General features: G+C 36.5%; 2 protein-coding genes across 2 annotated transcripts; both read left to right on the forward strand.

Moving 5' to 3' along the window:
- Positions 1-1,686: 1,686 nt before the first annotated feature.
- LOC118733575 (voltage-gated potassium channel subunit beta-2-like) lies at positions 1,687-18,264 on the forward strand. The gene is made up of 7 exons (XM_036463018.1): positions 1,687-2,971; positions 13,626-13,696; positions 14,619-14,937; positions 15,753-15,880; positions 15,968-16,314; positions 16,422-16,640; positions 18,019-18,264. The coding sequence occupies exons 1-7, from the start codon at positions 2,223-2,225 to the stop codon at positions 18,118-18,120; spliced, it is 1,935 nt and encodes a 644-aa protein (XP_036318911.1). The 5' UTR covers positions 1,687-2,222; the 3' UTR covers positions 18,121-18,264.
- Positions 18,265-18,318: 54 nt separating this feature from the next.
- On the forward strand, positions 18,319-19,599 carry LOC118733576 (putative mediator of RNA polymerase II transcription subunit 26). Its single transcript, XM_036463019.1, has one exon. It carries the CDS (start codon positions 18,340-18,342, stop codon positions 19,567-19,569), a length of 1,230 nt encoding a protein of 409 aa, XP_036318912.1. The 5' UTR covers positions 18,319-18,339; the 3' UTR covers positions 19,570-19,599.
- Positions 19,600-23,075: the final 3,476 nt, after the last annotated feature.

Consider the following 23,075-nt stretch of genomic DNA (forward strand, 5'->3'; position numbering starts at 1 on the left):
ATAAAAATGTGCAATAAACTGTTTTGCAACATAGTACATAAATTACATTTTCTCATTTCCCTGTAATTTCCCTGCTGTGTGCCAGCAGCCAACAACTTTGTGCGGAGAAAAAGAGCGTAAGAAATAAAAAAGAATTAGAAATAAATAGTCGCAGTAGCAAGCGCATAGAAAACACACACAACGGCAACCAACCTAAACTCTGCTAAGCTTAAAGTGGAATTAAAAGCGGCAAGCAGAATGCTTTGAAAGTCATACATACTAAGCCAAGCACTTCTCTTGCAGGAGAGCGAGCGTTGAACAAAGGAAAGAAAAACCGTAAAAGAGCAAATAAGCAAAGTTCAAGCGAAAGTTCAACTGTTATGCAATAAGAAATTTTAGTATAAAAAAAAACCGGAAACCAAAAACAAAAAATGCAAACAAAGCGATAAACAAGAAAACAAGTGAAACTGCCTTAAAATGTGCAACAAACTTTTAGTTATTTAATGCTTACTAAGTAATCGTCATAGTTTAAGTACATATTCTATTAAAGTACAACAACAATGAGTGGCGTTGGAAAAAATGCCAGTTTTAATTACTTAGCCAAAAGGGGTCTAATATTTCAAATTTAACAAATGAAAGTGATAAATAAATAAATAAAAATTATTAGCAGAAAAGTTTCAAAGCACGCAAATCATTTCTATAAAAAGTGAAACCATAATATTAGCAAATAAATTTTTTAGTGAAAACGGTACAAAAAAAACTAAAAATAATAACTAAATAGAGAGGAACAAAAACTTTCATATTTCAGCTAAACATAATTTGAAGAAAGTGAAATCAAACGTAGACAAATAAAATTTATTTAAGCAAAAGCTCACAGAGTAACTAATAATTGATTTACAAAATAGCCAAGCTTTTAATAAAGAAATTTAAAAAAAAAAACGAAAGAAAATTAAGCAAGCCTGCGTTGGAGTGCAGTTTAACTACGTATTTTCCACTACTAACACAATATTTATAATACTCTTAAAACAAACACAATCAATATTTGCTCAATTAAACATAGGAATAAATAAACACAACAACAAGTAGGCATAAAATAATCGAACACTAAAATAAGCCACAAAAATATGTATTTAATTTATTTTAATGAAAGCACGCAAGAGTTTTACAAAAAAAAAGCTGAGTAATAAAAATATTTATTTGAAAAAAACAAAAAATATTAAATAAATATGAACAATGAGTTGAGCTGCAAACAATTTTCAATGAGTTCAATTAGCGGTAAAAAACTTTTTCAAGCATAATAATTTGTATGGAAAGCAATGCAAATCAAATGACAGAATCAGACAATAGCGCGAAAGCAGTGCAATAAATTTGACAAAAAAAAATGGCAATAACGTCAGTGAAGTATGTATTTAAAAATCTGAATACAAGCGCGTCTATGTACTTTAAAAGCACTAAATTAAATAAATAACAAACATACACTGCACGCTAAAATGGAAGCAGTGGTATTAAATTATTTTGAATAAAAATTAAAAAAAAAAAACATTTTTTAATCTTAAAAAAAAAACACATTATGGATGCAAAAAAATTTTAGCAATAAAAAAGCGCTTGCACAATTTCTTTGGTTGAAGTAACTAGATAACAAAGTAATATGATAACTAAAAAGTAGGAGAAATAAAAATTAAGAAATAAAACATTTAAAAAAATCCTAATTTTGTATATTAAAAACAAAATTCAAAGCAATACTTATCGGTTGGAGCAACATTTTTATTATTCCACAAAGAAAGCGCGTGAAAGCTATAATAAACGTGAAAATTAAAAAACGTCAAACGAAAATTCACAAAACAATTGTTTGGCTGTCCAATTTACACGACAGCACTTTTTACACAGCGCGCGCTTCACTCTACATACCACACCACCCTATCGTTAAGCACAACAACGCGGCCAGCCATTCGCCAAAAGTACGCACGCAACCGCCAATAACCATGCAAATTTTATGGCCTGTCAGTTTGCGTAAACAAACGCCGAAGTAAAAACACAGCAGCAACTAATAAAGAAAAAATAAAACCACGAAAACCTAGAAAAATTTTTAAATCCAATTTTCTGACAACTATAAACAATACAATAATAAAGGTTACAAATACAACCACACAACAACAGCAGCAAGAAAAAATACAACATAAGATAAAAACCACAGCAATCATAAACAAAAAAATTCCATTCTTCATTTGCGGCATTTCCGTAAAATGCCAATAGCCACCAAAACCGCCACAAAGCAGTATTCACAATTGCAGCAACAACAACAAAATCATACCGCCAACACCATGACCGCATCTGATGACAACAACTCAACAACAACGCATGCGAGCAGCAACCACAGCACGAACACAACCACAGCAACAGCAACAGCAACAACAGCTAATAATCCACATGCGCACGCCGCCACCGCCGCCGTCAATCTCAACAACAGCAGCGCTGCCAATTTTAGTGGCGGCATCTTATCGTTTCCGCCACTACAACCGCCACCACCTCCACCGCCCGCTTTAAGCAGCGGCAATCTGAGCATACTGAATGGTAGCATTGGCATTGCCAGCGCTCATGCTCATCCGTCGTCGCACACGTACGGCCATGCACCGAGCGCTGTCATGACCAGTGCCACCGCTGCCGCTTTCGCCGCGCACGCCAACATCAACGCTGCCATGAGCAGCAGCAGCAGCACCGCCGCCAACAACTATAATATGCCGACGTACGCTAATATAACAGTAATACCCTCGAATGTCGGCGCCGCCGTCTCCAACGTCCAGGCAGTAAATGCTGCCAACGCCAATGCGCCCATCGCCGTTTTTATGGGCAGCGGGCTGGCAGGTGGTGCAGCAACAGCAACGAGTGCTGGTAGAAGTGGTGGCGGTGCAATTGGTGTGGGGGGCAATACCAATGACAACAACAACAATATGGATAATACAAGCGAAGAATCGAATGCAGTGACAATTTACAGGTAAACGGTGAGGGGCACGTACGCAAGCGCACATGCACACACTGTATTGCTGTATTGCAAGGCAATACATTCGTAAATGCGTAAAAGCCACAGTTATTTCAGGCAACAAATTATTTTCATTGTTGCCCGCAATTCAATTGTGTTACACATGTGACGACGTCGTTAAAGTCGTTGCTTAACCAGTTCAATGCAATTTGAAAAGTTATCTCTTTCTTATCTCTCAATATCCTTTCGGTAGTATTGCTTGCTGAAGCAATCGATTAATTGCAGTCGTGCATACCAAATGCTATAGCTTGAGACAATTTTAATGGTTTCACATTTGTATTCATTCACTTCAAATCGTGAAAGGATCAGTGTAAGCAAATGGTTGTGTGTTGCGTCGTCCCTGCAGGAAAATTTGAAAACATGAAATGGTGAGGTTGAGCTTGACATTTTCCACTGGAATTTGAATTTGGTCTTATTGTTCATTTCCACCAAGTCCTTAACTGCAGTTTATGCCTATTGCAACAAGGAGATTATAACTCAAATGGAAAAGCAAAAACTAAGAAACAAACCTTGCCGCTCACCAGATGTTGAAATTCTTGGAACTTATCTGAGCTCTTAACTGCAGTTAAGCCTCTGGTGAAAATAGGCTATTAGGCTTCCTCTCTGCACCTAATACCCCTCTAAAGAGTGTCGAAACAAGAACTGATACAGCTGAGGTCAAAATCAAGAGCGATAAGATAGAATTTATTAAATCTATTTCTACAAAAACAAGTGCGAAAATTCAGGTTAACTATGCTGGAGAAGAGCCAGCTAGAGAGAGCGTTAACTTTGTGCCCAATACCTTGTTAGGCTGATGAGAAAACTACATTGACTTCGACGGTTTGGAATCGCATTTCATTTCCAGCCGGGATGGTGCCTGTGCAAAAAAAAGATTGAATTTTCTGACACTGCGTAATAGTCTAGACTCTAGAGGTTAGACATTTTTCTTTAACTTCTTCTTCCTAAGTGCCAGTCGTTCCTCCTTCTAGCTAGCCGGTAGTGATGTGCGGTTCCGAGTATTTAAATAACTAGTTCTGTCGAGTCCGGTTCCAAGAAGAACCAGGTATTTAGACTGTGTAACGTTTCCATTAAAAAACATAATTTTTTTCGTTGTTGTCGCTGCTCTTTTGACGCAATCAAATTACAGCTTACAGCAATTTGAAAGCATCAAAGATGAGCAAGCAAATTAGTAGCATAACATTAAATTCAAAGCAAAAAATATTTTAGGTAAACTAAAAACTCCATATTATGTAAAGAAAACCGAATTTTATGTCGATAGCATCACAACACAATGGAGTTAATGTACGTTAGCCACATCGGGTATATGGCGGCTGTGTGATATAGTGCCTTGAACCGAACAAAATTTGGTACATCATCTCAGAACTCTTTAGTACATATCTAAACCGAATTTCAGGCTGATTTCTTCATATTTAGACTTTATGCCAAGACAATAAATTTTTTGCTCATAGTGCAATGTGCGCTTCGTGGCCGATTTTCGCTTCTTGTTTCGTTATTCTCAGATCGTTTTCCGGGTCCGGTTTTGTTTCCATTATAATCGTTTTTCAGTTCTTGTATGGATCGGACCGGTCGGTTCCCTAAAGGATCCGCTTATTCGGTTCCGGTTGCTCGGATCTGTACATCACTACTAGCTGTCGCCACTTAGAAACACTCAGTGAAGCTAAATCCCTCCCCACCTGACCTGTTGAACGCAGAGGAGACCTTTGTCATTCTCAGAGCCACCACCAGGGGGTACCGCATCCAATAATTTGAGTGCTGAAGCATTTTCATCCTTTCGTAAGGCATGGTCTAGCCAGCGTAGCCCATCTACTTTGATTCGCTTTACTATGTCAATGACGCTGAAAAGCTCATACAGCCTACAGTTTTATCATATCCTCGTATTCGCCGTCACAAATGCGAAAGGGGCCATATATATTCTAAAGAATTTCTCCCTCGATCAATACAAGAGCCACCTCATTAGACGATACCATCGCCCACGCTTCTGCCTGCGGCATCAGGATGCATATGATGAGAAACTTATAAAGTGTCATTTTCGTTCATCGAGAGAGGACTATGCTACTCAGTTGTCTACTGAGTCCAAAGTGGCAATTTTTGGCAAGAAATATTCTCAATTCGTTTCGTATTCATTCTCGGTGTTTAGATGGTGTGTGTCCCATGATTTGGCGTATGGTGAAATCCTGGTCTACGGCGGATTTTCTAAGTCTAAAGCAGCATTTATAAGGTCGAACCAGTTCGTTGACGGTGGGCTTAAATCTTTCACACAAAGCCTCGGGACTTGGCTTGGGCGGTGACGAATTTCGTTTTGATGCGCCACAAATCCGAATTCGCGCTTCTTTGCAAGAAATCTTTAATAAACTTTGCATGGACGTAAGTAGTATGTTTTTTGCCATGGGCATCAACCAACTTTTTCCTTGGATGATATTGATGTCAGCCTTAGTCTTCTTGAGGACATTAGGTGGCCGGACGGGGGCACCTTCCCCTTTAAGGATCCCTCTTGAGAAACTTATCACTCATGCAGACGATTTCATAGTGCACCCCTTAGGTTTTCGTGTGGCTTATTTTAAGTCACGCCTATTACACGGTGCAACAATTTCAAGGCCATTGTCTGGGGCGGAATGATACCGCCTCAGGATGAAAGACCTAGACCGGTATATAAAACCTCCAAATCTTTTGGCATTTATGTAATATTAAGTATGCAATTTTTTGTCTGAATAAGTGGAAAAAGGGTTAAAATTCGTATTGGAGAAAAAGATGTAGAATGGGAGCATATATAAAATCTCACGAGGAATAATTTTGTAGAATATTTTCACCCATTAACTCTCTCAAAAAATGGTAATTTTGAGGCCTTTTTGGAGCGTTTGAATAAAATGGCATTGGTTTGGTCGCTAGAGGGTTAAATCTTTCTACAAAGAACGTAAAAGTCCGCATCGGACATCATGTGTTACTCAGATTCGATGATAGCGATGGTTGCAGTACTCATGAGCCAAGCTTCGAACGATCACCATTGAAAAGAACTATAGTTATATTAATGAACAAAATATAAAATATATTTCAACAGGACATACATTTGTGTTTTTTTCTGTGGATTTTTACGTATAAATATTTTGCCTTAAAGTACTCCTAGAGAAATTTTCCGGTGAACAAACAAGTTATAGAACATTTTAATCCTCTAGCGACCTCACAAATGACAGTTTTCCAGACTTTCCAAAAAAAAATGGGACAAAACGACGCTTTCGTGATAGAGCTAATTATAATTGTGAAATTTTACTATTTGTACCTAAACTACATAAGTAGTTAGCCTCGATATAAATTTTAACCTCTTTTCCACTTAATCTAAAAATAATGATCCAAAAAATTGCAAACTTAACATGGCCGTAAACAAATTAGGTATGTGAATCCAAAAAGATTTGGAGATTTTACTTCATCGATCCAGGTCTTTCAGCCAAAGTTGGAATCATTCCTGGCGCACAAAACGCTGTTGAACTGTGTTATCTATTTAAATGCAATAGTGGGATGCAGATAGGGCTGCCAACATTTTCTAAGATATTTATAGTATTTTTCAAAAATATTTTAAAAATATAGTACCCATCAAATATATATAGTATTTTATTTAAAAGAAAAAGTAAAAACGATTTTTAGGTAAAAGTTTAAACAGACGGCAACGTTGATCCGGATTAACTCGGACTTAAACCGGATCAACTCAGTTAATTCCCGAGTTGATCCGGATGAACGCTGCCGTCTGTTTATGTTTTAATGGAAAAAGTTCTTCCTGTGAATTTCGAAGTTGCTGGAATAGAGAGTAGAAAAGAAATAAGTTTAAGTAAATTTATTTATTTATTTATTTAGTTAATTATTTCTTAGTCTTTTGAAAATATGTTGCCTTTTTTTGATTATAAACTCACTATGACCTTTTACTTTAAAGAATATTTCATTTAATATTGTTATTTCAGTATAAAGGTCATCCATTTTAATACACACTTTTTCTTCCAACTTACTGAAATATATCTATGTATATTTAAAGCTGAAGAAATATAGTATTTTCGCTTCCTATAATTTGTTCCAACAGTATATAGTATTCCGATCGGAAAAGTAGTACAATACTATATATTATAATGTGGATGGCAACCCTAGATGCAGATACAATTTTGTACCCGTGGGTGTTATGTTCGTTTAAACACGATCTACTGCTATAAATACTACATATATATATATATATATATATATATATATTGCTCTCATAATAACCCTTTACAGTGTTATGACACTTTTAAATTAAATAAAAAACGCTATTTCGAAATATAAAACTTAAGCAAAATCAAACATTGGCAAATTACAATATATGTATGTTGGATCCACAAGGTTGCCACCAACGCTTGTAAACTTACCAACGTTTATTGGCACGCATTTCTACGGCCAGCGACCAAGCTTCCTGTGACAAAAATTTAAAATGTAAATTAAAATGATGCCGCCAATGCCAACGCGGTTACAATTATTGGCGTTTTAACTACTTTTGCTGGCAACAGCAAAAATTTGCCTACAGATTATCATGGGCCTGTTACACATACAAGCGGTCTGACCGTGTAGAGGCATGTAGGAGCGAATGGAGGCACACCTATGTATGTACATAGGTGTTGCGATGTGTACATCCCATAGATCGCCACCACTAATGAAGTTGTAGCAGGCGAGCGACATTGAGGGTTACATTAAGCACTTGCCATTGTAGTGCGATTTAAGCATTATGACAACAAAAACAATAATAGTTGACTGCAACTTAAAATGGGCGGAAGCTTTATTACAAAAACAATATCAGATATGTCTAGTGTGCTGTATATGTACAGGTGTATGTGTGCATGTGCGCAATTAAAACAAGTGCAATTGCCAACGTAACTGTAATTACTTTTAATACTCGAAATCCAGTCAGTACTCGTAGAAGTAAACTGCTTTGCAGAAAATAATTTGAATAAAATTAAATGCATTGGATGTATGTAGTAAAAAAACAACGATAATAATAACATTACCTATCATTTGAAGTAAAGTGCTGGGACTTGCGAGTATGTTCATACATATTTCCAACAACAACAACGAACAACATGCTGTTGTCCAGTCCTGCATTTAAAGTAGTTAAATTATTTAAAAATCAGAGTTTGCCACAGAAGCCATTTTAATGCTTCGTTAAACCAGCTACCAGTTTGGTGCACACAAGTGCATATATACATACATAAATATCCAGCAAGTGTGTTTGTATGGGTGTAGGCTTTAAACTGGGCCAGCAATGTAGAGAACTTTGTGGTTGCAACATTTACGCATCTTCGCTCGTGTAAACGTTTATTTGCATACAAACACACAAGCAAGCTAGCGTAAATATATATCTGCATATGTAGAGTGAGTGGGCAAATGCATGTGCATCAGAGACCTGCTTCGAGTACTAATAAAATTGGTGTACTTATTTATGATCCATAAAAATTGGTGGAAATAAGTGCTCATACTAATTCAAAAAAGTACTATGAATATTTCCCACCAAAACAAGAACAAACTCAAGATATACTTACTCTTATTTGAAGTTATTAGAAGTTCAAAATAAATTTGAATGAGTCGAATATTATTTTTCTTGTGCTTTGTGGCTCATACGCTCTCTACCATAAACAAGCGTGAGTTAAATGTGAGGGTGTGTTAGTGTGCTTTCGCATGCTGCCGCTTTCCTATCGTTTCGCTCCCTTTTATACATGTTTTGTTGCTATTATAAAAGACTAAAATCACTTAAATCAATCGAATGAACTATTGGTGCTACGACTAATTTCGGCAGAACCAATTTGTTTAGTTGGTCCATGAGAGAATCGTACACTACACCGGTTTAAAACCCTGCATTGAAAAGCTGAACTGATATGCACAAATTCCAGTTCATGAACCATTATTTAAGGATAGAAGTCATACTTGTTCGTTATGAACTATAATTATACCTGTTTTCCGCAGTCAAAGGCCAACCTAGCCAGAAAAAATACTACTTCATTAACAAGTATTTGCTAAAGCGACGGCCATTTCGACGATTTCGAACAACTTATCAGCGAAATCTGTCTTTTACTAGTAGCAGTAGTATACCCCTGTAGGGTAAAAACAGAGAATTTAGTCATTGTACATACTCTCGCTTCGTGTGCCGTGCGTAAAGGAGTATAAGTGAATATTTTTCAATGACTAATTTCCACTAATACTTTTTCTTGTGTTATTTAACCAAGGACCTTAAAACACGAATAATTGCAGTTCCCTTATGTGCATACATGCTTACACACATACAAAATCGTATGTTGCACTAAAGTTGCAAATTGGTGAGTAAACTGTTTTTTATGTGAAAAGAATCAGCTGGATTACTTGTTTGAATTCTGTTTGTGAAAATTAAAGGCTTGTTGCTATTTTGCGAAAGCTATAAAAATAAAAATATATGACACATGCATATGTAAGCACACGTGGGCATTTCCAGGGTTGCGGAATCTCATTGGAATTTCATCACATCTAAAAGCTTTATTTTTCCATATTGGAAAAAGCAAAATGATACAGAGAAATCAGATATCTACCTTTTTTGTTTTGGATAGCCTTTATCCTTATTCATCCAACAGCTATACAGATAATTTCTAAAAAGTCTATCTAGCTAAATATACCTATTACTATAAGGAGTATGTAATCAAAAGGCGGTGTTTCTATTTCTGGTAATTTTTGAGTTTTTTTTTGTTTAATAACTAATACCTTCAAAATTAGCTACACCTGACACTTCAAAATCTGTTTAACATACTTTTTAAAACTACACAAACTTTAAAACCCGCGACATATGATATTATTACCAGTACCTTTTGAGCTTGTGTACTTTTGTCTTTTCTCCACCTACTAAAAAATTTATAGAGTAAATACAATTTTTTTTATTAGACACTCCTTATGTACACTCTTTACCATAATTTGACGTCCTTAAAAAACATCTTACGGAGCATTTTTCAAGTCTGAAACATTTGGCATCAAGTTCCATCTGGTCAGAAAATGCTTCGTAAACCTTGAGAGCATAAGCCGTGATGTCACTTAAGGACTTACGGACGATTTCGGACACTTAAAAAGATTGCCATGTTTTAAGGATAAGTATTTAAAAAGTTCTATACCTCTGAAGCTCTGTGGTCACCGAGTAAACACTTGGGCAGTGCAGCCTGTCCCAACCGAAACTAAATTACCATCCCTGGCTAGGTTATGCGGACCTCTCTAGTTGAAGAGTTCTCTCGGGGCCGCACAGGCGATTGAGATGTCCAAGAGACGAGTTTTCACACTCGTCCCTACCTGTCCGCATAGGAAGTGCTGGACAAATTCGTTCAATTGGGCTACGCACATGACAGCCATATGGGCAATTGTCCAGAGTGCACCTGGTATTTTTTGTAGATTTTGAAAGCATTACTAAACTGCGTGTTCTTCGTGCATCGAGCAGTAGCCAAATTGGGCGCGATTCAGTACATGTGTGCAAATTATATTTTCTCAACTCGTGGGTATATAAATCGCAAAGGACACTGTACGCTTTCTCTAGTCCTTCTTCAGATTATTTTCTCGTGCATTGGCTTGCTTTCTCACTTCCCGAAGTACCACTGTTTATTTCGCACGCACCTTGGCTCCTCATAACGAAGACGAATTTTAATGGCGCTTGATGGATCTCGCTTTCCAGTTGAACTCGTGCTGGAGTAGAGCGCATTTGGAGCTGTCATTCTCGGGTTCTCAGTATTTCCTTTCCAGGAAAGTTAGTCTCAAAAATAAGTACCGAAAGCATTGCCTCTTTTAACAAATTAAGATTGGCGCCATTCAGTGATAGAATTCGAAAGAACAGACCTTGTTAAGTTTTGAAGGGATAAACCCCCAGATCGTTACTTTCTGCCTACAAATCTTTCCAGGGCATTAAGTGCAGGCTTTAGTCGAAATGAATTTTCCTATGACCTGTATAACTAAGTCATCGGCGTGCACAACAACACTAATGGCTTTCGATGTACTGAGAAGCATATTTAAATTCATTTAGCACACTCTTCCATAAGAGACAAGCTAGAATTCCACCCATAGAAGTAGCTATTTTCGTTAATTCAGCGTTACCAAATGACGCACTCATGCTTCTACTACTGAACCTATTGTCGATCCAGAGAATAATAAAGGGATCCCATCGTACAGCAACCATGAAGGAGTGGATGTACATACATATATCAAACTAACATTGTTAACTTAAAATTCGCCAATATCCGATTAGAGACTTAAGGTTTTTTCCCTTGCTGCTTGGGTTTTTTTGTAGAGTTACATACAATTTGTATACATTTTAATAAAATATTTTAATATTTCTGATCGAGCCGCTAGCTATTTATTACCTTTGCGGTCATCGCAGACCCCATGCGAGTAATTATGTGACTTTTTTGATACGTCTATTTATGGTTTGAATAAATAATTTATTCTAGGCTATGCTGGGTAGCTTTCCCTCATGGTAAGTTTGCTTAAGCTATGTAAATAAAGTGGCAATTACAATAACTTCAGTTATCCTTGAGCTTAAATAATACCAGCTATCGCACGCAATTGCTTACCACATTGACTCAATGCCAATCAGAAGAGCAATCAGTCAGACCAGACCATACTACCGAGATGCCAATTTAACACCGAACACTCAATAAATAATAATAATAATATTAAATATTAAGTGACCGAGAGAAAATTGCATTTACAAGCCACTTACTCGTATGTACGAGCGTAAAAAGTCAATCGCAGGATTACCATTTTATGCCGCGCCAACAATTGACGACCTCCAACCGGCCGGCTTATAAGGACAAATAAGCGCAAATGGTAACGTGAAAGCCAAAAAGTGAGTGCGTGCGCGTGTTGAAGTAAAAGTGTAAATATTCTCATGAAGGTTTGCGAACAAAATAGCATTGGCAATCAACGCCGAACAGGTCAACTGAAATTAGCTGAAATTTTAATCAAATGAGGGCAAGCAATCCCAAGTGCTGCGGCTTTTTGCGTGCGAATTGCGTGCCACTACAGAAAAAAAGTTCAGTGCAAGCGTGACGTGGTTTTTTCCTTTAATTTCTTCAATAATTTGAAGTCACTATTTTTTGCTATTATACATATGTATGTGTGGGAGATAATATAAAAATTGCGTGATAATTTCTAGCAGTTCTAGTGGTTGGGAAAAATAGTATTGATTAAATACTAATTACTAACTACAAAAGTATTTAGGTATTTACACACGTTGTATTAAATAACCAAGTAAGTACTTAAGTTGTTTGGGTGTCACAAAATACCGAGTAGATAATATTTACATACTGTATGTATGCTACCGTGTACTCAGATACTTGATATTTGTGGCTTCAACGCGAAGAAGCTTGAACTAGTTCCGAAAATCCCGAAATCCCAAAAATACGAAACTTTGCAAAGTTCCAAAAGTAATACTGAAGAGTAAAACTTGAAGAATATGGAAAAAACTTTTCGAAGGATACAAAGAATCTCTTAAAATGTTTCGAGAAATCCCGAATCAATAAAATATAAAAACAAAAATTATCGATTATAATAATAATTGTTTCTCTTCCTGACCAGTTTAGGATTTAGAAATCTACTAAACACATACCTCAATTATATTTTCTTAAGCCTTTAGCAACTGCTACAAACCTAAGATTTTTTTAACCTTCGTACTTAGTCGTCTCTAATTCTCAGTATATGGGTACTTGGTATCCAAACAGATACTTTGAACACAAAATTATCTAGGCGCAAAAGGCTGAAATAAAAACCACTTCCGCAAAAAGTTATACTGTATGTACATACTTTAGGGTGGTCCTTAAAATATCAACAAGTAAAAATGTAACAAGTTTTTTGGGCACCCCTTTATTTTGCCACAAAATAATGACGTCCACGAAAGTTTTACACAAAAATGAGTTAAGTACGAAATATTCTTCTTTGGAAGTAAACGCGCCGATTAGTGCATAAACCCAAGCGAACCATTGCCATATGGCTGCTAAATGGAATGAAATGCAAAAGTGTTTTATGTTTTTTAGTGTTTCTGAATTGTTTTTTTTTGCGGTTTTTGATATTCGTTTGAGAATTTCTGTGCATCTTCATACAAGTTTTTAATTTGAAATACATTAAAATTCTTGTTTAATTCAAAGATAATTTTATTTGCTAATAACACTCAAAAATAACGAATAATTGTTTCGTTTACCACAGAAACCCGCTAAATAATTTAAAATTAACAATTAAAATTATAAAAAAAAAACTTTGAATTAAAAAAACCTTATTTCTTAATTTCGCATTTTTCTCAGTTTTCTCTAAACCACACTTTTAGCACTTGACAGATTTCTCAAATAATCTTCAATTTTTTTTTTTTTTTAACAGGTTTAATTTTTTTCAAATCTTGCTAGCGACCGCTAAAATTATTTTTTTGAAATTTTGAAATTTTTGTGTAAGCAAATATTTTGTACATATAACAAAATAAAAGGGGTCCCATGCAAAATATAGAATTTAAAATTTTTTAGGGACCACCCTAAAGTGCATACATACCTTGTTTTATTTTTTCAAAATATAAACATTTTCTAATTTACTAATTACTTTTTACGCTAAATTTCAATTGCAGGTGCCGGGCCCCAATAGCGTCACTTGACTGCATGGAGGAGTTCAGTGGTACGGGAGGTCATCTTGATTTCGGTATCAAATTTCTCACTACCAATTTCTGCCGCTTGTACTCGTGTTCTAATGATTAGTGTTCTCATTTTGTTCTCATACTATTTTCGTGTGTGTGTGTGTATACGTATTTGATCAATTAAGTCAAGTATTTATTTTTCGAATACTAGCAAAATTAATAAGTTTTTGTGGTAATTAATAGCCTACTATTTTCTTGGTTTTTATAGTGTGAAAAGAGTATTTGAGAAATTATTGTTGCTTCATTTGTTTATGTACATAAAATATGTTTGTTATTTACTCAAATAGTAACTCATAAGCTCATTCATTCATCATTACATTCATTAATCAATTAAACAGTATTGTTGTTGTTTAAATAGATTTCATTTGTTGTAAATGTCTATAAATCCAAACACCGAAAATGTAGCGCAACACTAGGTAAAGTTATCGAAAAACATGCAATTAATACGAAATTCATGTCCTGCCAATTGAGGTTGTGGATTTTTTCTTTTCATTAGTTTGGAATTCTGTGCAGCACGCACAAATGAAAAATGAAAATATGTCAAAATGACCAAAATGTCAAAATGTCAACTTACACTCAATTCAATCTACAAGGCTGAGTATCGTTTTTGTAATTGCTTAATTAAAGTTTGCTTCCACACTTACTTCATAAATATGCATACATGTAAACAAAAAATACTATACTCCTATGCCGTGCACAAATTTCCCCACAACAAATTAAATATTTTAGTAAAAAATCAAAACAAAAAAAAACACAAAAATAAAACCTTTGCACGCCACTGTACTCGCTGCTCGCAATTGGTCGTTAACTCATTCGTTTTGCACGTCAATGTCGCTTAGTTTAATTAATTAATTCTCCTTTGTTTGACCTTATTCGCTAATATTCTCTTCCCGCTTCTCTTGATGTGTGTGCGCGCGCTCTTTGAAGGCCGTTCGATAAGTTTGGGCTCGAATCCGGCACTACCGTTACGCCATGGCTCCACGCCGACGCCCGGCTTGCGCTACAAGAATCTTGGCAAGAGCGGCTTGCGCGTCTCCAACGTCGGTCTGGGTACGTGGCCGGTCTTTTCGCCCGGCGTTAGTGACGAACAAGCCGAAGCCATATTGCGTTTGGCCATCGAGAGTGGCATCAATTTGTTTGATATCTCTGAGGCGCATTCAGAGACGGAAATTGGAAAGATTTTGCAGCGCACCGGCTGGAAGAGGACCGCATATGTGATTACCACAAAAGTTTACTGGAGCACCAAGTGAGTAAACGCAATAAATACCCATATACATGCCAGGGACGGTAATCATTATGAGTTAAATAATTTAAAGCAGCATTTAATTATTATTTTATGAGTGTTTTTTTTTTGCTCTAAAATTATAATTATTATTGATTTTTATTTTTTTGTTCAACGGAAACGATTATTATTCGATTTTTATTTTTTCGATCACAAATAATGATTATTTTATGATTTTTATTTTTTCGCTCGGAGATAATAATTATTATTGAGTTTCATTTTTCCACTTAAAATTAAAGATTATTTCTAAAATTGAAATTTTGACCTGAAACTTTTGAGACTTATTCCTTTAATTAGGGTGTCGCTACTTCTTAAAAGAATACGTCAGAAATCACACTGGTATAGATTTTAAGTTTTTTGAAATATTATTATTCTTAAGTGAAAAAAATCATAAAATAATAATTACCTTTGAGCGAAAAATTAAAACTCAAATATTAATTATTATTTTTAATCTTTATTGATTAAAGTCGAAAAATAAAAATCATTGTAAATTACAGTGGGACGTACGAAAACAAATACATGGGTATAAATAAAATCGTTTTACGACGATTATAACTTGTTGATTTTTTTGGTTAAAATTGAAAAAATAATGATTATTTTCCGTTCCTGTGCCTAGCCAGATCACCACGCAGACAACCTGATACGAAAAAAGAGTATTCCGGAGAAACCGAAATACTTATAAGAATATTTTTTGGTCCTAATTTCAAGCAATTATACTAAGATTTTTCTCCATTTCTTCCTAATTTTCTATCGCTTTATATTTTAACTCTCCTCCCTAGATCCGAAGAACGTGGCCTTTCACGCAAGCACATTATCGAATGTGTTAAGGCGAGTTTGCAACGTTTGCAATTACAATATATAGACATTGTGATTATACATAAGGCTGACGCAATGTGTCCCATGGAAGGTAAGAAAATGTACATTGAAAATTATGTTGTAGAAAATTTTTATCATTCACGCATATCCACCTCTCTTATTACACACTTGTGCACAGAAGTGGTACGTGCCATGAATTATGTCATTCAGCAAGGTTGGGCAATGTATTGGGGCACAGCACGTTGGTCGCAAGTCGAAATTATGGAAGCCTACACAAACTGCCGTCAGTTCAACTGTATTACGCCCATTGTCGAGCAATCCGAGTATCACATGTTTTGCCGCGAGAAATGTGAACTGTATTTACCCGAAATGTATAATAAGATTGGTGTGGGCCTAATGGCTTGGGGACCGCTATCGATGGCATTGGCCGATACGCAAAATGGGGAGAAACTCTTCTTGCCAAAGGGATCATTCAAGACGAAGAGCCAAAGTTATTCATGGACCGAGGATGAAATAAACCGAAACGTAAGTTGAAAAAATTAAGGATATAATATTACGCGTATACTATGGTTATATTTTTAAGAGCTTTTCTTATTAAATATGGGAAATTACTTTAAATTTCATACTTTCAGGCGGCCTTATCACCACAAGGCAGCTGGGGTAAAGATCGCGTTGACGAAGGACGTCGGCATTGTGATCGTTTGCGCGATTTAGCAGCGCTGGCCGAAAAATTGGGTTGCAGTCCAACACAGCTCTCCATTGCTTGGTCGTTGAAACATGAGCCGGTGCAGTGTTTGCTTTTGGGCGCAACTTCGGCCGAACAATTGCATCAGAGTTTGCAATCCTTGCAGGTGAGTTACACCAAAATTTTTTAGCTAAATAAGGGATGTGCCTAAAAATTATGCGGCTATCCTTAATGGACTCAATTTTTTTTATGCAGATCTTAGGGTTTCCTGTTGCATATTTTTAAACAAACCTTTTATAATTTCGGAGCCTCATGGCAAACAAAAGTTGCAGCAATTTCTAGAATTCCACTGCCTGAGTTAATTATAAATATGTACATTAGACCGTGCTGGAAAAAAGTTCACCGTGCACCATTAAGAGCAAAGTATTTTTGCAGAGAAATTTGGAAAAAAAATTGTTGGCCGAAAATATTTTTCGTCATATCTTTGGCATTTACAGTCGGATCTTAAAGCATGATATATCGATGTCCTTGTCTTCATGAGGAGTAAATTTTTTTATTTCCAAATTTCAGTGACCTCAGGTGCACCTTTCTAATACTTACCTACCAGATCTCGTATCCGTAAATTCAGCTCGAAAATAGTCATTAAATTTTTGCTTAGGCAGTAAATATTTTGATTCGAATTTCGGAGCCTCTTGGCAATCAAAAGTGGTAGCAATTTCTAGAATTCCACTACTTGAGTTAATTATAAATATGTACATTAGACGTGCCGAAAAAAAGTTTACCGTGCACCATTAAGACCAAAATAATTTTGCAGAGAAATTTCGAAAAAAAAAAATTTTGTTTGCCGATAATATTTTTCGTCAAAGCTTCGCCATTTACAGTCGGACCGCAAAGTATGATATATTTCCAAAGTTCATTGACGCCTTTCTAGTACTTACCCAACATTAAAAAAAAAAAATTTTTATTGCCGAATGTAGGTGACAAAGAAAACGTTAAAAGGGCAAAAAAAATATTTTTTGAAATTGCATTGCGAAATTACTTAAGACTACTTCAAACTTTTTTTGTTTGCTTGTAAGGTGGTACGATCTAATGTACATATAGGCATACAGAAATATATCGAGTGAGTGGAAGATCAACCTATCTCGGGAGCCAGTTCAAAAACGCCCTCAGAAAACTTTTTAAGAACGTCCTACTTCAGAATTTTATTGAAAAACACCGCATCTCAGAGTTTGGTTGAATATCTCAGAATTCGGTTCAAAAACGCCCTATCTCAAACGAAAATACATAAAAAAAAGCTGAGATAGGGCATTTTTGAATCGGCAGCTGAGATAGGGCGTTATTCAACCAAATTCTGAAGTAGGGCATTCTTGAAAAGTTTTCTGAAATAGAGCGTTGTTGAAACATTCTCTCAAATAGGGCGTTTTCGAACTGGCTGCAGAGATAGGTCGATCTTCCACTCAGCCATCGATATGTACTTATTTACAACATTTATTTCAGTTTCTCTCACACAACTATTTATTTGTTCCCTTTTCCTATACCTCCAGCTACTGCCACGCCTCTCAACCAGTGTTATGATGGAGTTAGAGCGCATATTAGAGAATAAACCGGTGCGGCCGCCAATGATATCGACACTTGCACTTCGGTGACAATCAGCCTGCCCTCAGGGGCCACCTAGCCTCAGTGGCGGTGGCCCTTGCGGGGCAGAGTCACCGAAAAATGAGGAGGAGGCGTTCTGTGAGGAGGCGGATGCGAAGGATGCGTCGAAGCAGGGTTTCTGTGTTATTCAGTGACAAAAGGGGTCCTTAGATAACGATAATAAATTTTTGAAAGCGATTAGTAGTAAAACTAGTTTAAGTAGTACAACAATGACAACAACAATAAGCAAGCATGATTTACAACTACAGCAGCAGTTGCAGCAACAACAGCAGCACCAACAACAACAACAACAACAACAACTATTACTACTACATCAGCCTGAGCATACTCAGCAGCAGCTGCATCTCCATTACACAGACCGACAACAACAACAACAACATATACAAACACAACAACAACAGCGTTCTTCAATTTTATCAAAACAACCTACAACCAATAAAAGTTTGTTATTCAATAATACCGTTAATAGTAGCTTAGTCGATAACACCATAAATATTTACGATTTAGACGCTGCGACGGCAACACCAGCAAACACCAGAACAACAACAGCAATAACTACTACTCGCTTAGATAGTGCAACCGCAATTATACAAATAGATTCGCTTAACAACAACACAACTAGCTTAAGTGCCACCACAACCGCCATAACAACAGCCACAACACCGACCAACAACAACGGTACAGTGTTGATCGCAAGCGACGCGACCGAGGCGGAGCCTAAGGTGCAAAAGCGCCGTTCATTGTTAAATTTTAAGTCTTTCGACTTTCACATCAAGTCATTGTACTCGGGCTTGCGCAACGGCAACAAACATTCGCACTCGCAATCGTCTTCGTTGGGCGGTGGTGGTGACGGCAGTGGCGCTAGCAGAAGCGGCGGTCCTGGCGTCTGCGATGGCACTACTGATAATGCCAACGGCAGCGGGTTGCTGGCCGACACACCACCCGGGTGCAGAGGGGGCACCGCCATCAATAATCGCATGCCACCCTATCTCAAGATCGAATCGGTCGATGCTGAGGAAGCGGAAAATCTGCTGTTGGATTATCCACAATCACCGTACTCGTCGCGTCGCAATAGCTCACACGAAGATGATAATCGCTCCAGTTCGCAGCTGTTGCACATCAATCGCTACGATATGTGTTCGCGTTCGCAGGCCAGTTCGCCGTCGCCGTACTACCTGTCACCGTACGCCATCGATTCGGGCAACATGCGACGCTCCTCCACGTCGGACATTATGTCGTGCAAGCGCAGCGGTACGTCCAGCGCGAGCGATAGCCGCCGACCGAGCACAAGCGATCTGTTGCGGAAAGCGCGTGAACGGCGCGGTAGCGAGGCGCGAATGGGTCGCAGCGTTTCGCACAGTGGACTGCCGCGGGGCGGACCGCGATTAGGATCGAGTGGCGGCGGCGGCGGTGGACGGCGCACGAGTATGGCATTTTAAGAAAATTGTTTAGCGAAAAGAAAGTAAAGTAAAGCGTAAAGTTAAAAAAGGATGACAGAGAACTGTTTGTTGTATGTCCGCTCACAAGCGAGGTGGATCTAAACGAGTTACATACATATGTATGTATGTATATGAATTGTTGATGCTCTACATCGTTATGCAATTAAGTGCTTATGAATTTTTAAAATTTAATTAGAAAGTTTAAAATTATCGAAACAAATAACTAGTCAAGTATTTATAATTATAGCTTAAATATTTATTAAATACAAATTGAAGCTTAAATTAAATAAAATAATAACAGAAATTTTATTAATAAAGCCTACAAAAATTAAAAATACATAATTATAAAATGTTAAAAAAATAATAAAATATTCAAATGAAAAGTATGGACAAATTTTTATTGAAACTGTTGATAACCAAAGATAGTCCTCGAAACAACTTATATATTCTGACACACTTTTTTATAACTACCGGTCCAGCCAAGTAGTATGAATTGCCACGCTCAAACGCTCGTTGTTTACTTTTTGTTTTAATTACATAAATACTTAAAAATTTCTGGTACTTAACAACACGTTCGGAATATTAAGTATTTTCATCAAATATTTTAGAATATGGGCCCATGAATGCAGTAATTTTATACAGCACGCCTTTAAAAAAAAAGTCAATTTTACACTATGGAACAAAAATTAATGCTTAACCTTACTTTTTTGCGCTCTTAAGTCTATAATTTTAAATGTTATGAAGCGAATCAAATAAAGGTTTTTGTCTATATTTGAGGTTCCATTCCCTAAAAAATGGCGTGCCACAGATGAAGGAAATAGCGGGTTCAAAGAAGATAACCTCAAAATGTACATATGTATATAATACCTAAGTGCACACTTTTGCGGCTTCCAGTATTTTAAGGAGTGGAGGCCATTTTACATTAAGCACTTTTAAAAAATGTTGCATGCATCTCGCTTCAGAAGTAGATGTAATGGTATCTCCTAGGCAGAGTCACAGAAGCGACATAGGTACAATGGCCGGTCAAAAAACCTGTGAAGGCCCATTAGTAGCCTATATCTTTTCAAATTGTACCCTACTGTTAAGTTTGGCTAAGACCTGTGCTGTTACGACAGTGCGGTTGCCATAGTTTGGTGTCTTCCTTTCTGAGCACTTCCTTTATAATGTTGGGACCTACTGAAAGGAAGCCTCAGGTTCTATTGGGGCGAGGCAGCTGCCAATCTGACTAACTGATCTGATAGCAAATGCATAGCATTATTCTCAGCCAGAGCACTAAGTTCCTCTAAGCACTCTAGGACCACTGAAGATTTGGCCTGGAAGGTTGAAGGTCTCTTCACATAGCAGTGCTCCCGGTCGACTTGCTGTAGGTATCAACCTTAAGAGTTTCTTTTAAAAACTACTACCCTATGCATATCATATCTGAGGAGCAGAAGCCGAGCTTTCCCAGTTCCTAGACGATAAGACCTTACCTTTGCCAAAGTCCTCTCTCGCGAAATTCAGGAGAGTTCGTATGCCCGCACACAGCTCTCCAAGTTCTGTACTCTTTTCGCACCATTGCAAATTTGTGCTTATAGCTGGAGTGTCTCTGACGCCGCGTATTTAAGTCGGAGAACAATGAGAATATATTAGTCTATGTCTAATCATTTCCTTCTAAGGAAACATTACATTTACAACTCTAAATTCTATGTTTTCGGTAGGTATTAACTGCATAACAAATCGCACCCTAAAACAAAAACAGTCACAACTTAAAAAATTCCAAATGTTCCGTAAATGCAAAAAAAATGTAGATGCTGCGCAAGCTAAACAGAAACAATCTTAATAGTATTTTTCCAGTTAAAGAAAATGGTTATGAAGAAGAAATTTTACACGGATGTTTTAGTTGTGGCTGCTTTGATTTAGATTGCGATATGTAGTCCTCGAGGGTGTTACCAGCTTGTTGTTGTTATTATTTAATTTTTTTTCCAACTTATAATTTTATGAGACTATTTGAATTCCCCAACTACTTGCTTTTAGGATACAAATCTAAAGAAAAGGATCAGTAACGATTTAGCGGTAGGTATATTTGGGGACGATGAAAAGTTATCTAAAATGCTATGCAAACGGTTTCTTGGTCACGTTTAATCCAACCTGTAGAGCATTGAAGCCGTAAGCAAGGGGGAGCGGTAACGCATCTGGAGACGTTCCATATACTTATGTATGTATTTGAGCACACCTATTACGCCATGCAACAAAAACAATAAAATTTCAAAACACACGAAAGAATCGATATACTCACGAAACTATGGGCCAAATATAAAAAATGCCTTTTTAATTTTTCACTCTGACGTAAGGATATTTTTCAAAGGACTTTGAAATTTTAATGACACGATTAATTTAAAAAATTATTAAAAAAAATCGGTGCAATGTAGAATAACAATATAAGTACCAAATGAGAGAGAAAATTCTGTTGAATTTAAACACAATAAAGTTTTTTGGTTTCAAGGAGGAATAGGTATTGAAAATGCGCTTTTAATAAATTTTGCGTTTTTCAGTTAATAAAGTTTGCAGGACGAAATGCGATGATGAGGTGGCATGTATATTACTTCTCAAACATTATTTTTTTTTAATAAATTTTCAAGGATATTTAAGGGCAAAATTTGTAAAGGACATTTTCGATACCCATTCTGCTATAATTCTACAGAATTTTTTCTTTTACATATATGATACCCTTATCGTTATCCTACATGGCACTGAAGTTTTTAAATAATTTTTTAAAATAATAGTTTTTTTTTAATTTCAAAGTATTTAAAAAAAAATCAAGATGTTAGAGAGAAAAGTAAGTACGCAGTTTTACTATAATTTAACCATAGTTTTGCGAATATAATAATTTTTTTGTGTGTAAAATTTACTGTCACACGGTGTTATTTATTTAAAATCATTTGTCGATTAACATGTAGCGTAACGTGTTCTAGAATCCATTGCAGCTCAAAACCCTTTACAAATTTGTTGTGAAAACATCTTTGCCCTGAGTATGGTAAAATTAGCGCCAACCCAGCAGAAAATTTGTACCTTCTATTGTCTAACCCAGCAGTAAATCTAGAAATATTAAAAATACTGAAATTATTTGCACTTGGGTGTGCTGTGTAAACATCTTTGCTCTCAGTATGCGCGACATTTGTGTAAACCGTCACGCGTAAACCAAGCTGAATTCAGAAGTAGTACAAATAAAAACAAATCTAGTCAGTTGTTCTAGCAACACTGCTCGTGGATATAGTTCGGGTCTAGTTCAGGACTTTTTCGGGACCATTTCTAAACTTGTTCGGGAACAGATGTTTACACAACAAGACCGTCGATTTTCTCATTCTTTGAATTTGGATTCGCCAATTACAAATACTACAAAAATAAACCGTTTGAAAAGAAATTAACAGTCCTAATTTCACGTATTCAAAAAAACGTATTATTCTTTTACGGCTCTATTCCCACGCCAATGGCACACCTCCATTGCATACCAATTGATTTAACTACTG

Source organism: Rhagoletis pomonella, unplaced genomic scaffold (genome assembly GCF_013731165.1).
Source record: "Rhagoletis pomonella isolate Grant_MI unplaced genomic scaffold, Rhpom_1.0 Rhpom_scaffold_00002, whole genome shotgun sequence".
Classification (NCBI taxonomy): Eukaryota; Metazoa; Arthropoda; class Insecta; order Diptera; family Tephritidae; genus Rhagoletis; species Rhagoletis pomonella.

Coding starts and splice junctions, on each gene's coding strand:
- LOC118733575 (XM_036463018.1), top strand. CDS start 2,223: ATGCCAATAGCCACCAAAACCGCCACAAAGCAGTATTCACAATTGCAG. Junction 2,972..13,625: donor AATGCAGTGACAATTTACAG/GTAAACGGTGAG, acceptor TTTCAATTGCAG/GTGCCGGGCCCCAATAGCGT. Junction 13,697..14,618: donor GGGAGGTCATCTTGATTTCG/GTATCAAATTTC, acceptor CGCTCTTTGAAG/GCCGTTCGATAAGTTTGGGC.
- LOC118733576 (XM_036463019.1), top strand. CDS start 18,340: ATGACAACAACAATAAGCAAGCATGATTTACAACTACAGCAGCAGTTG.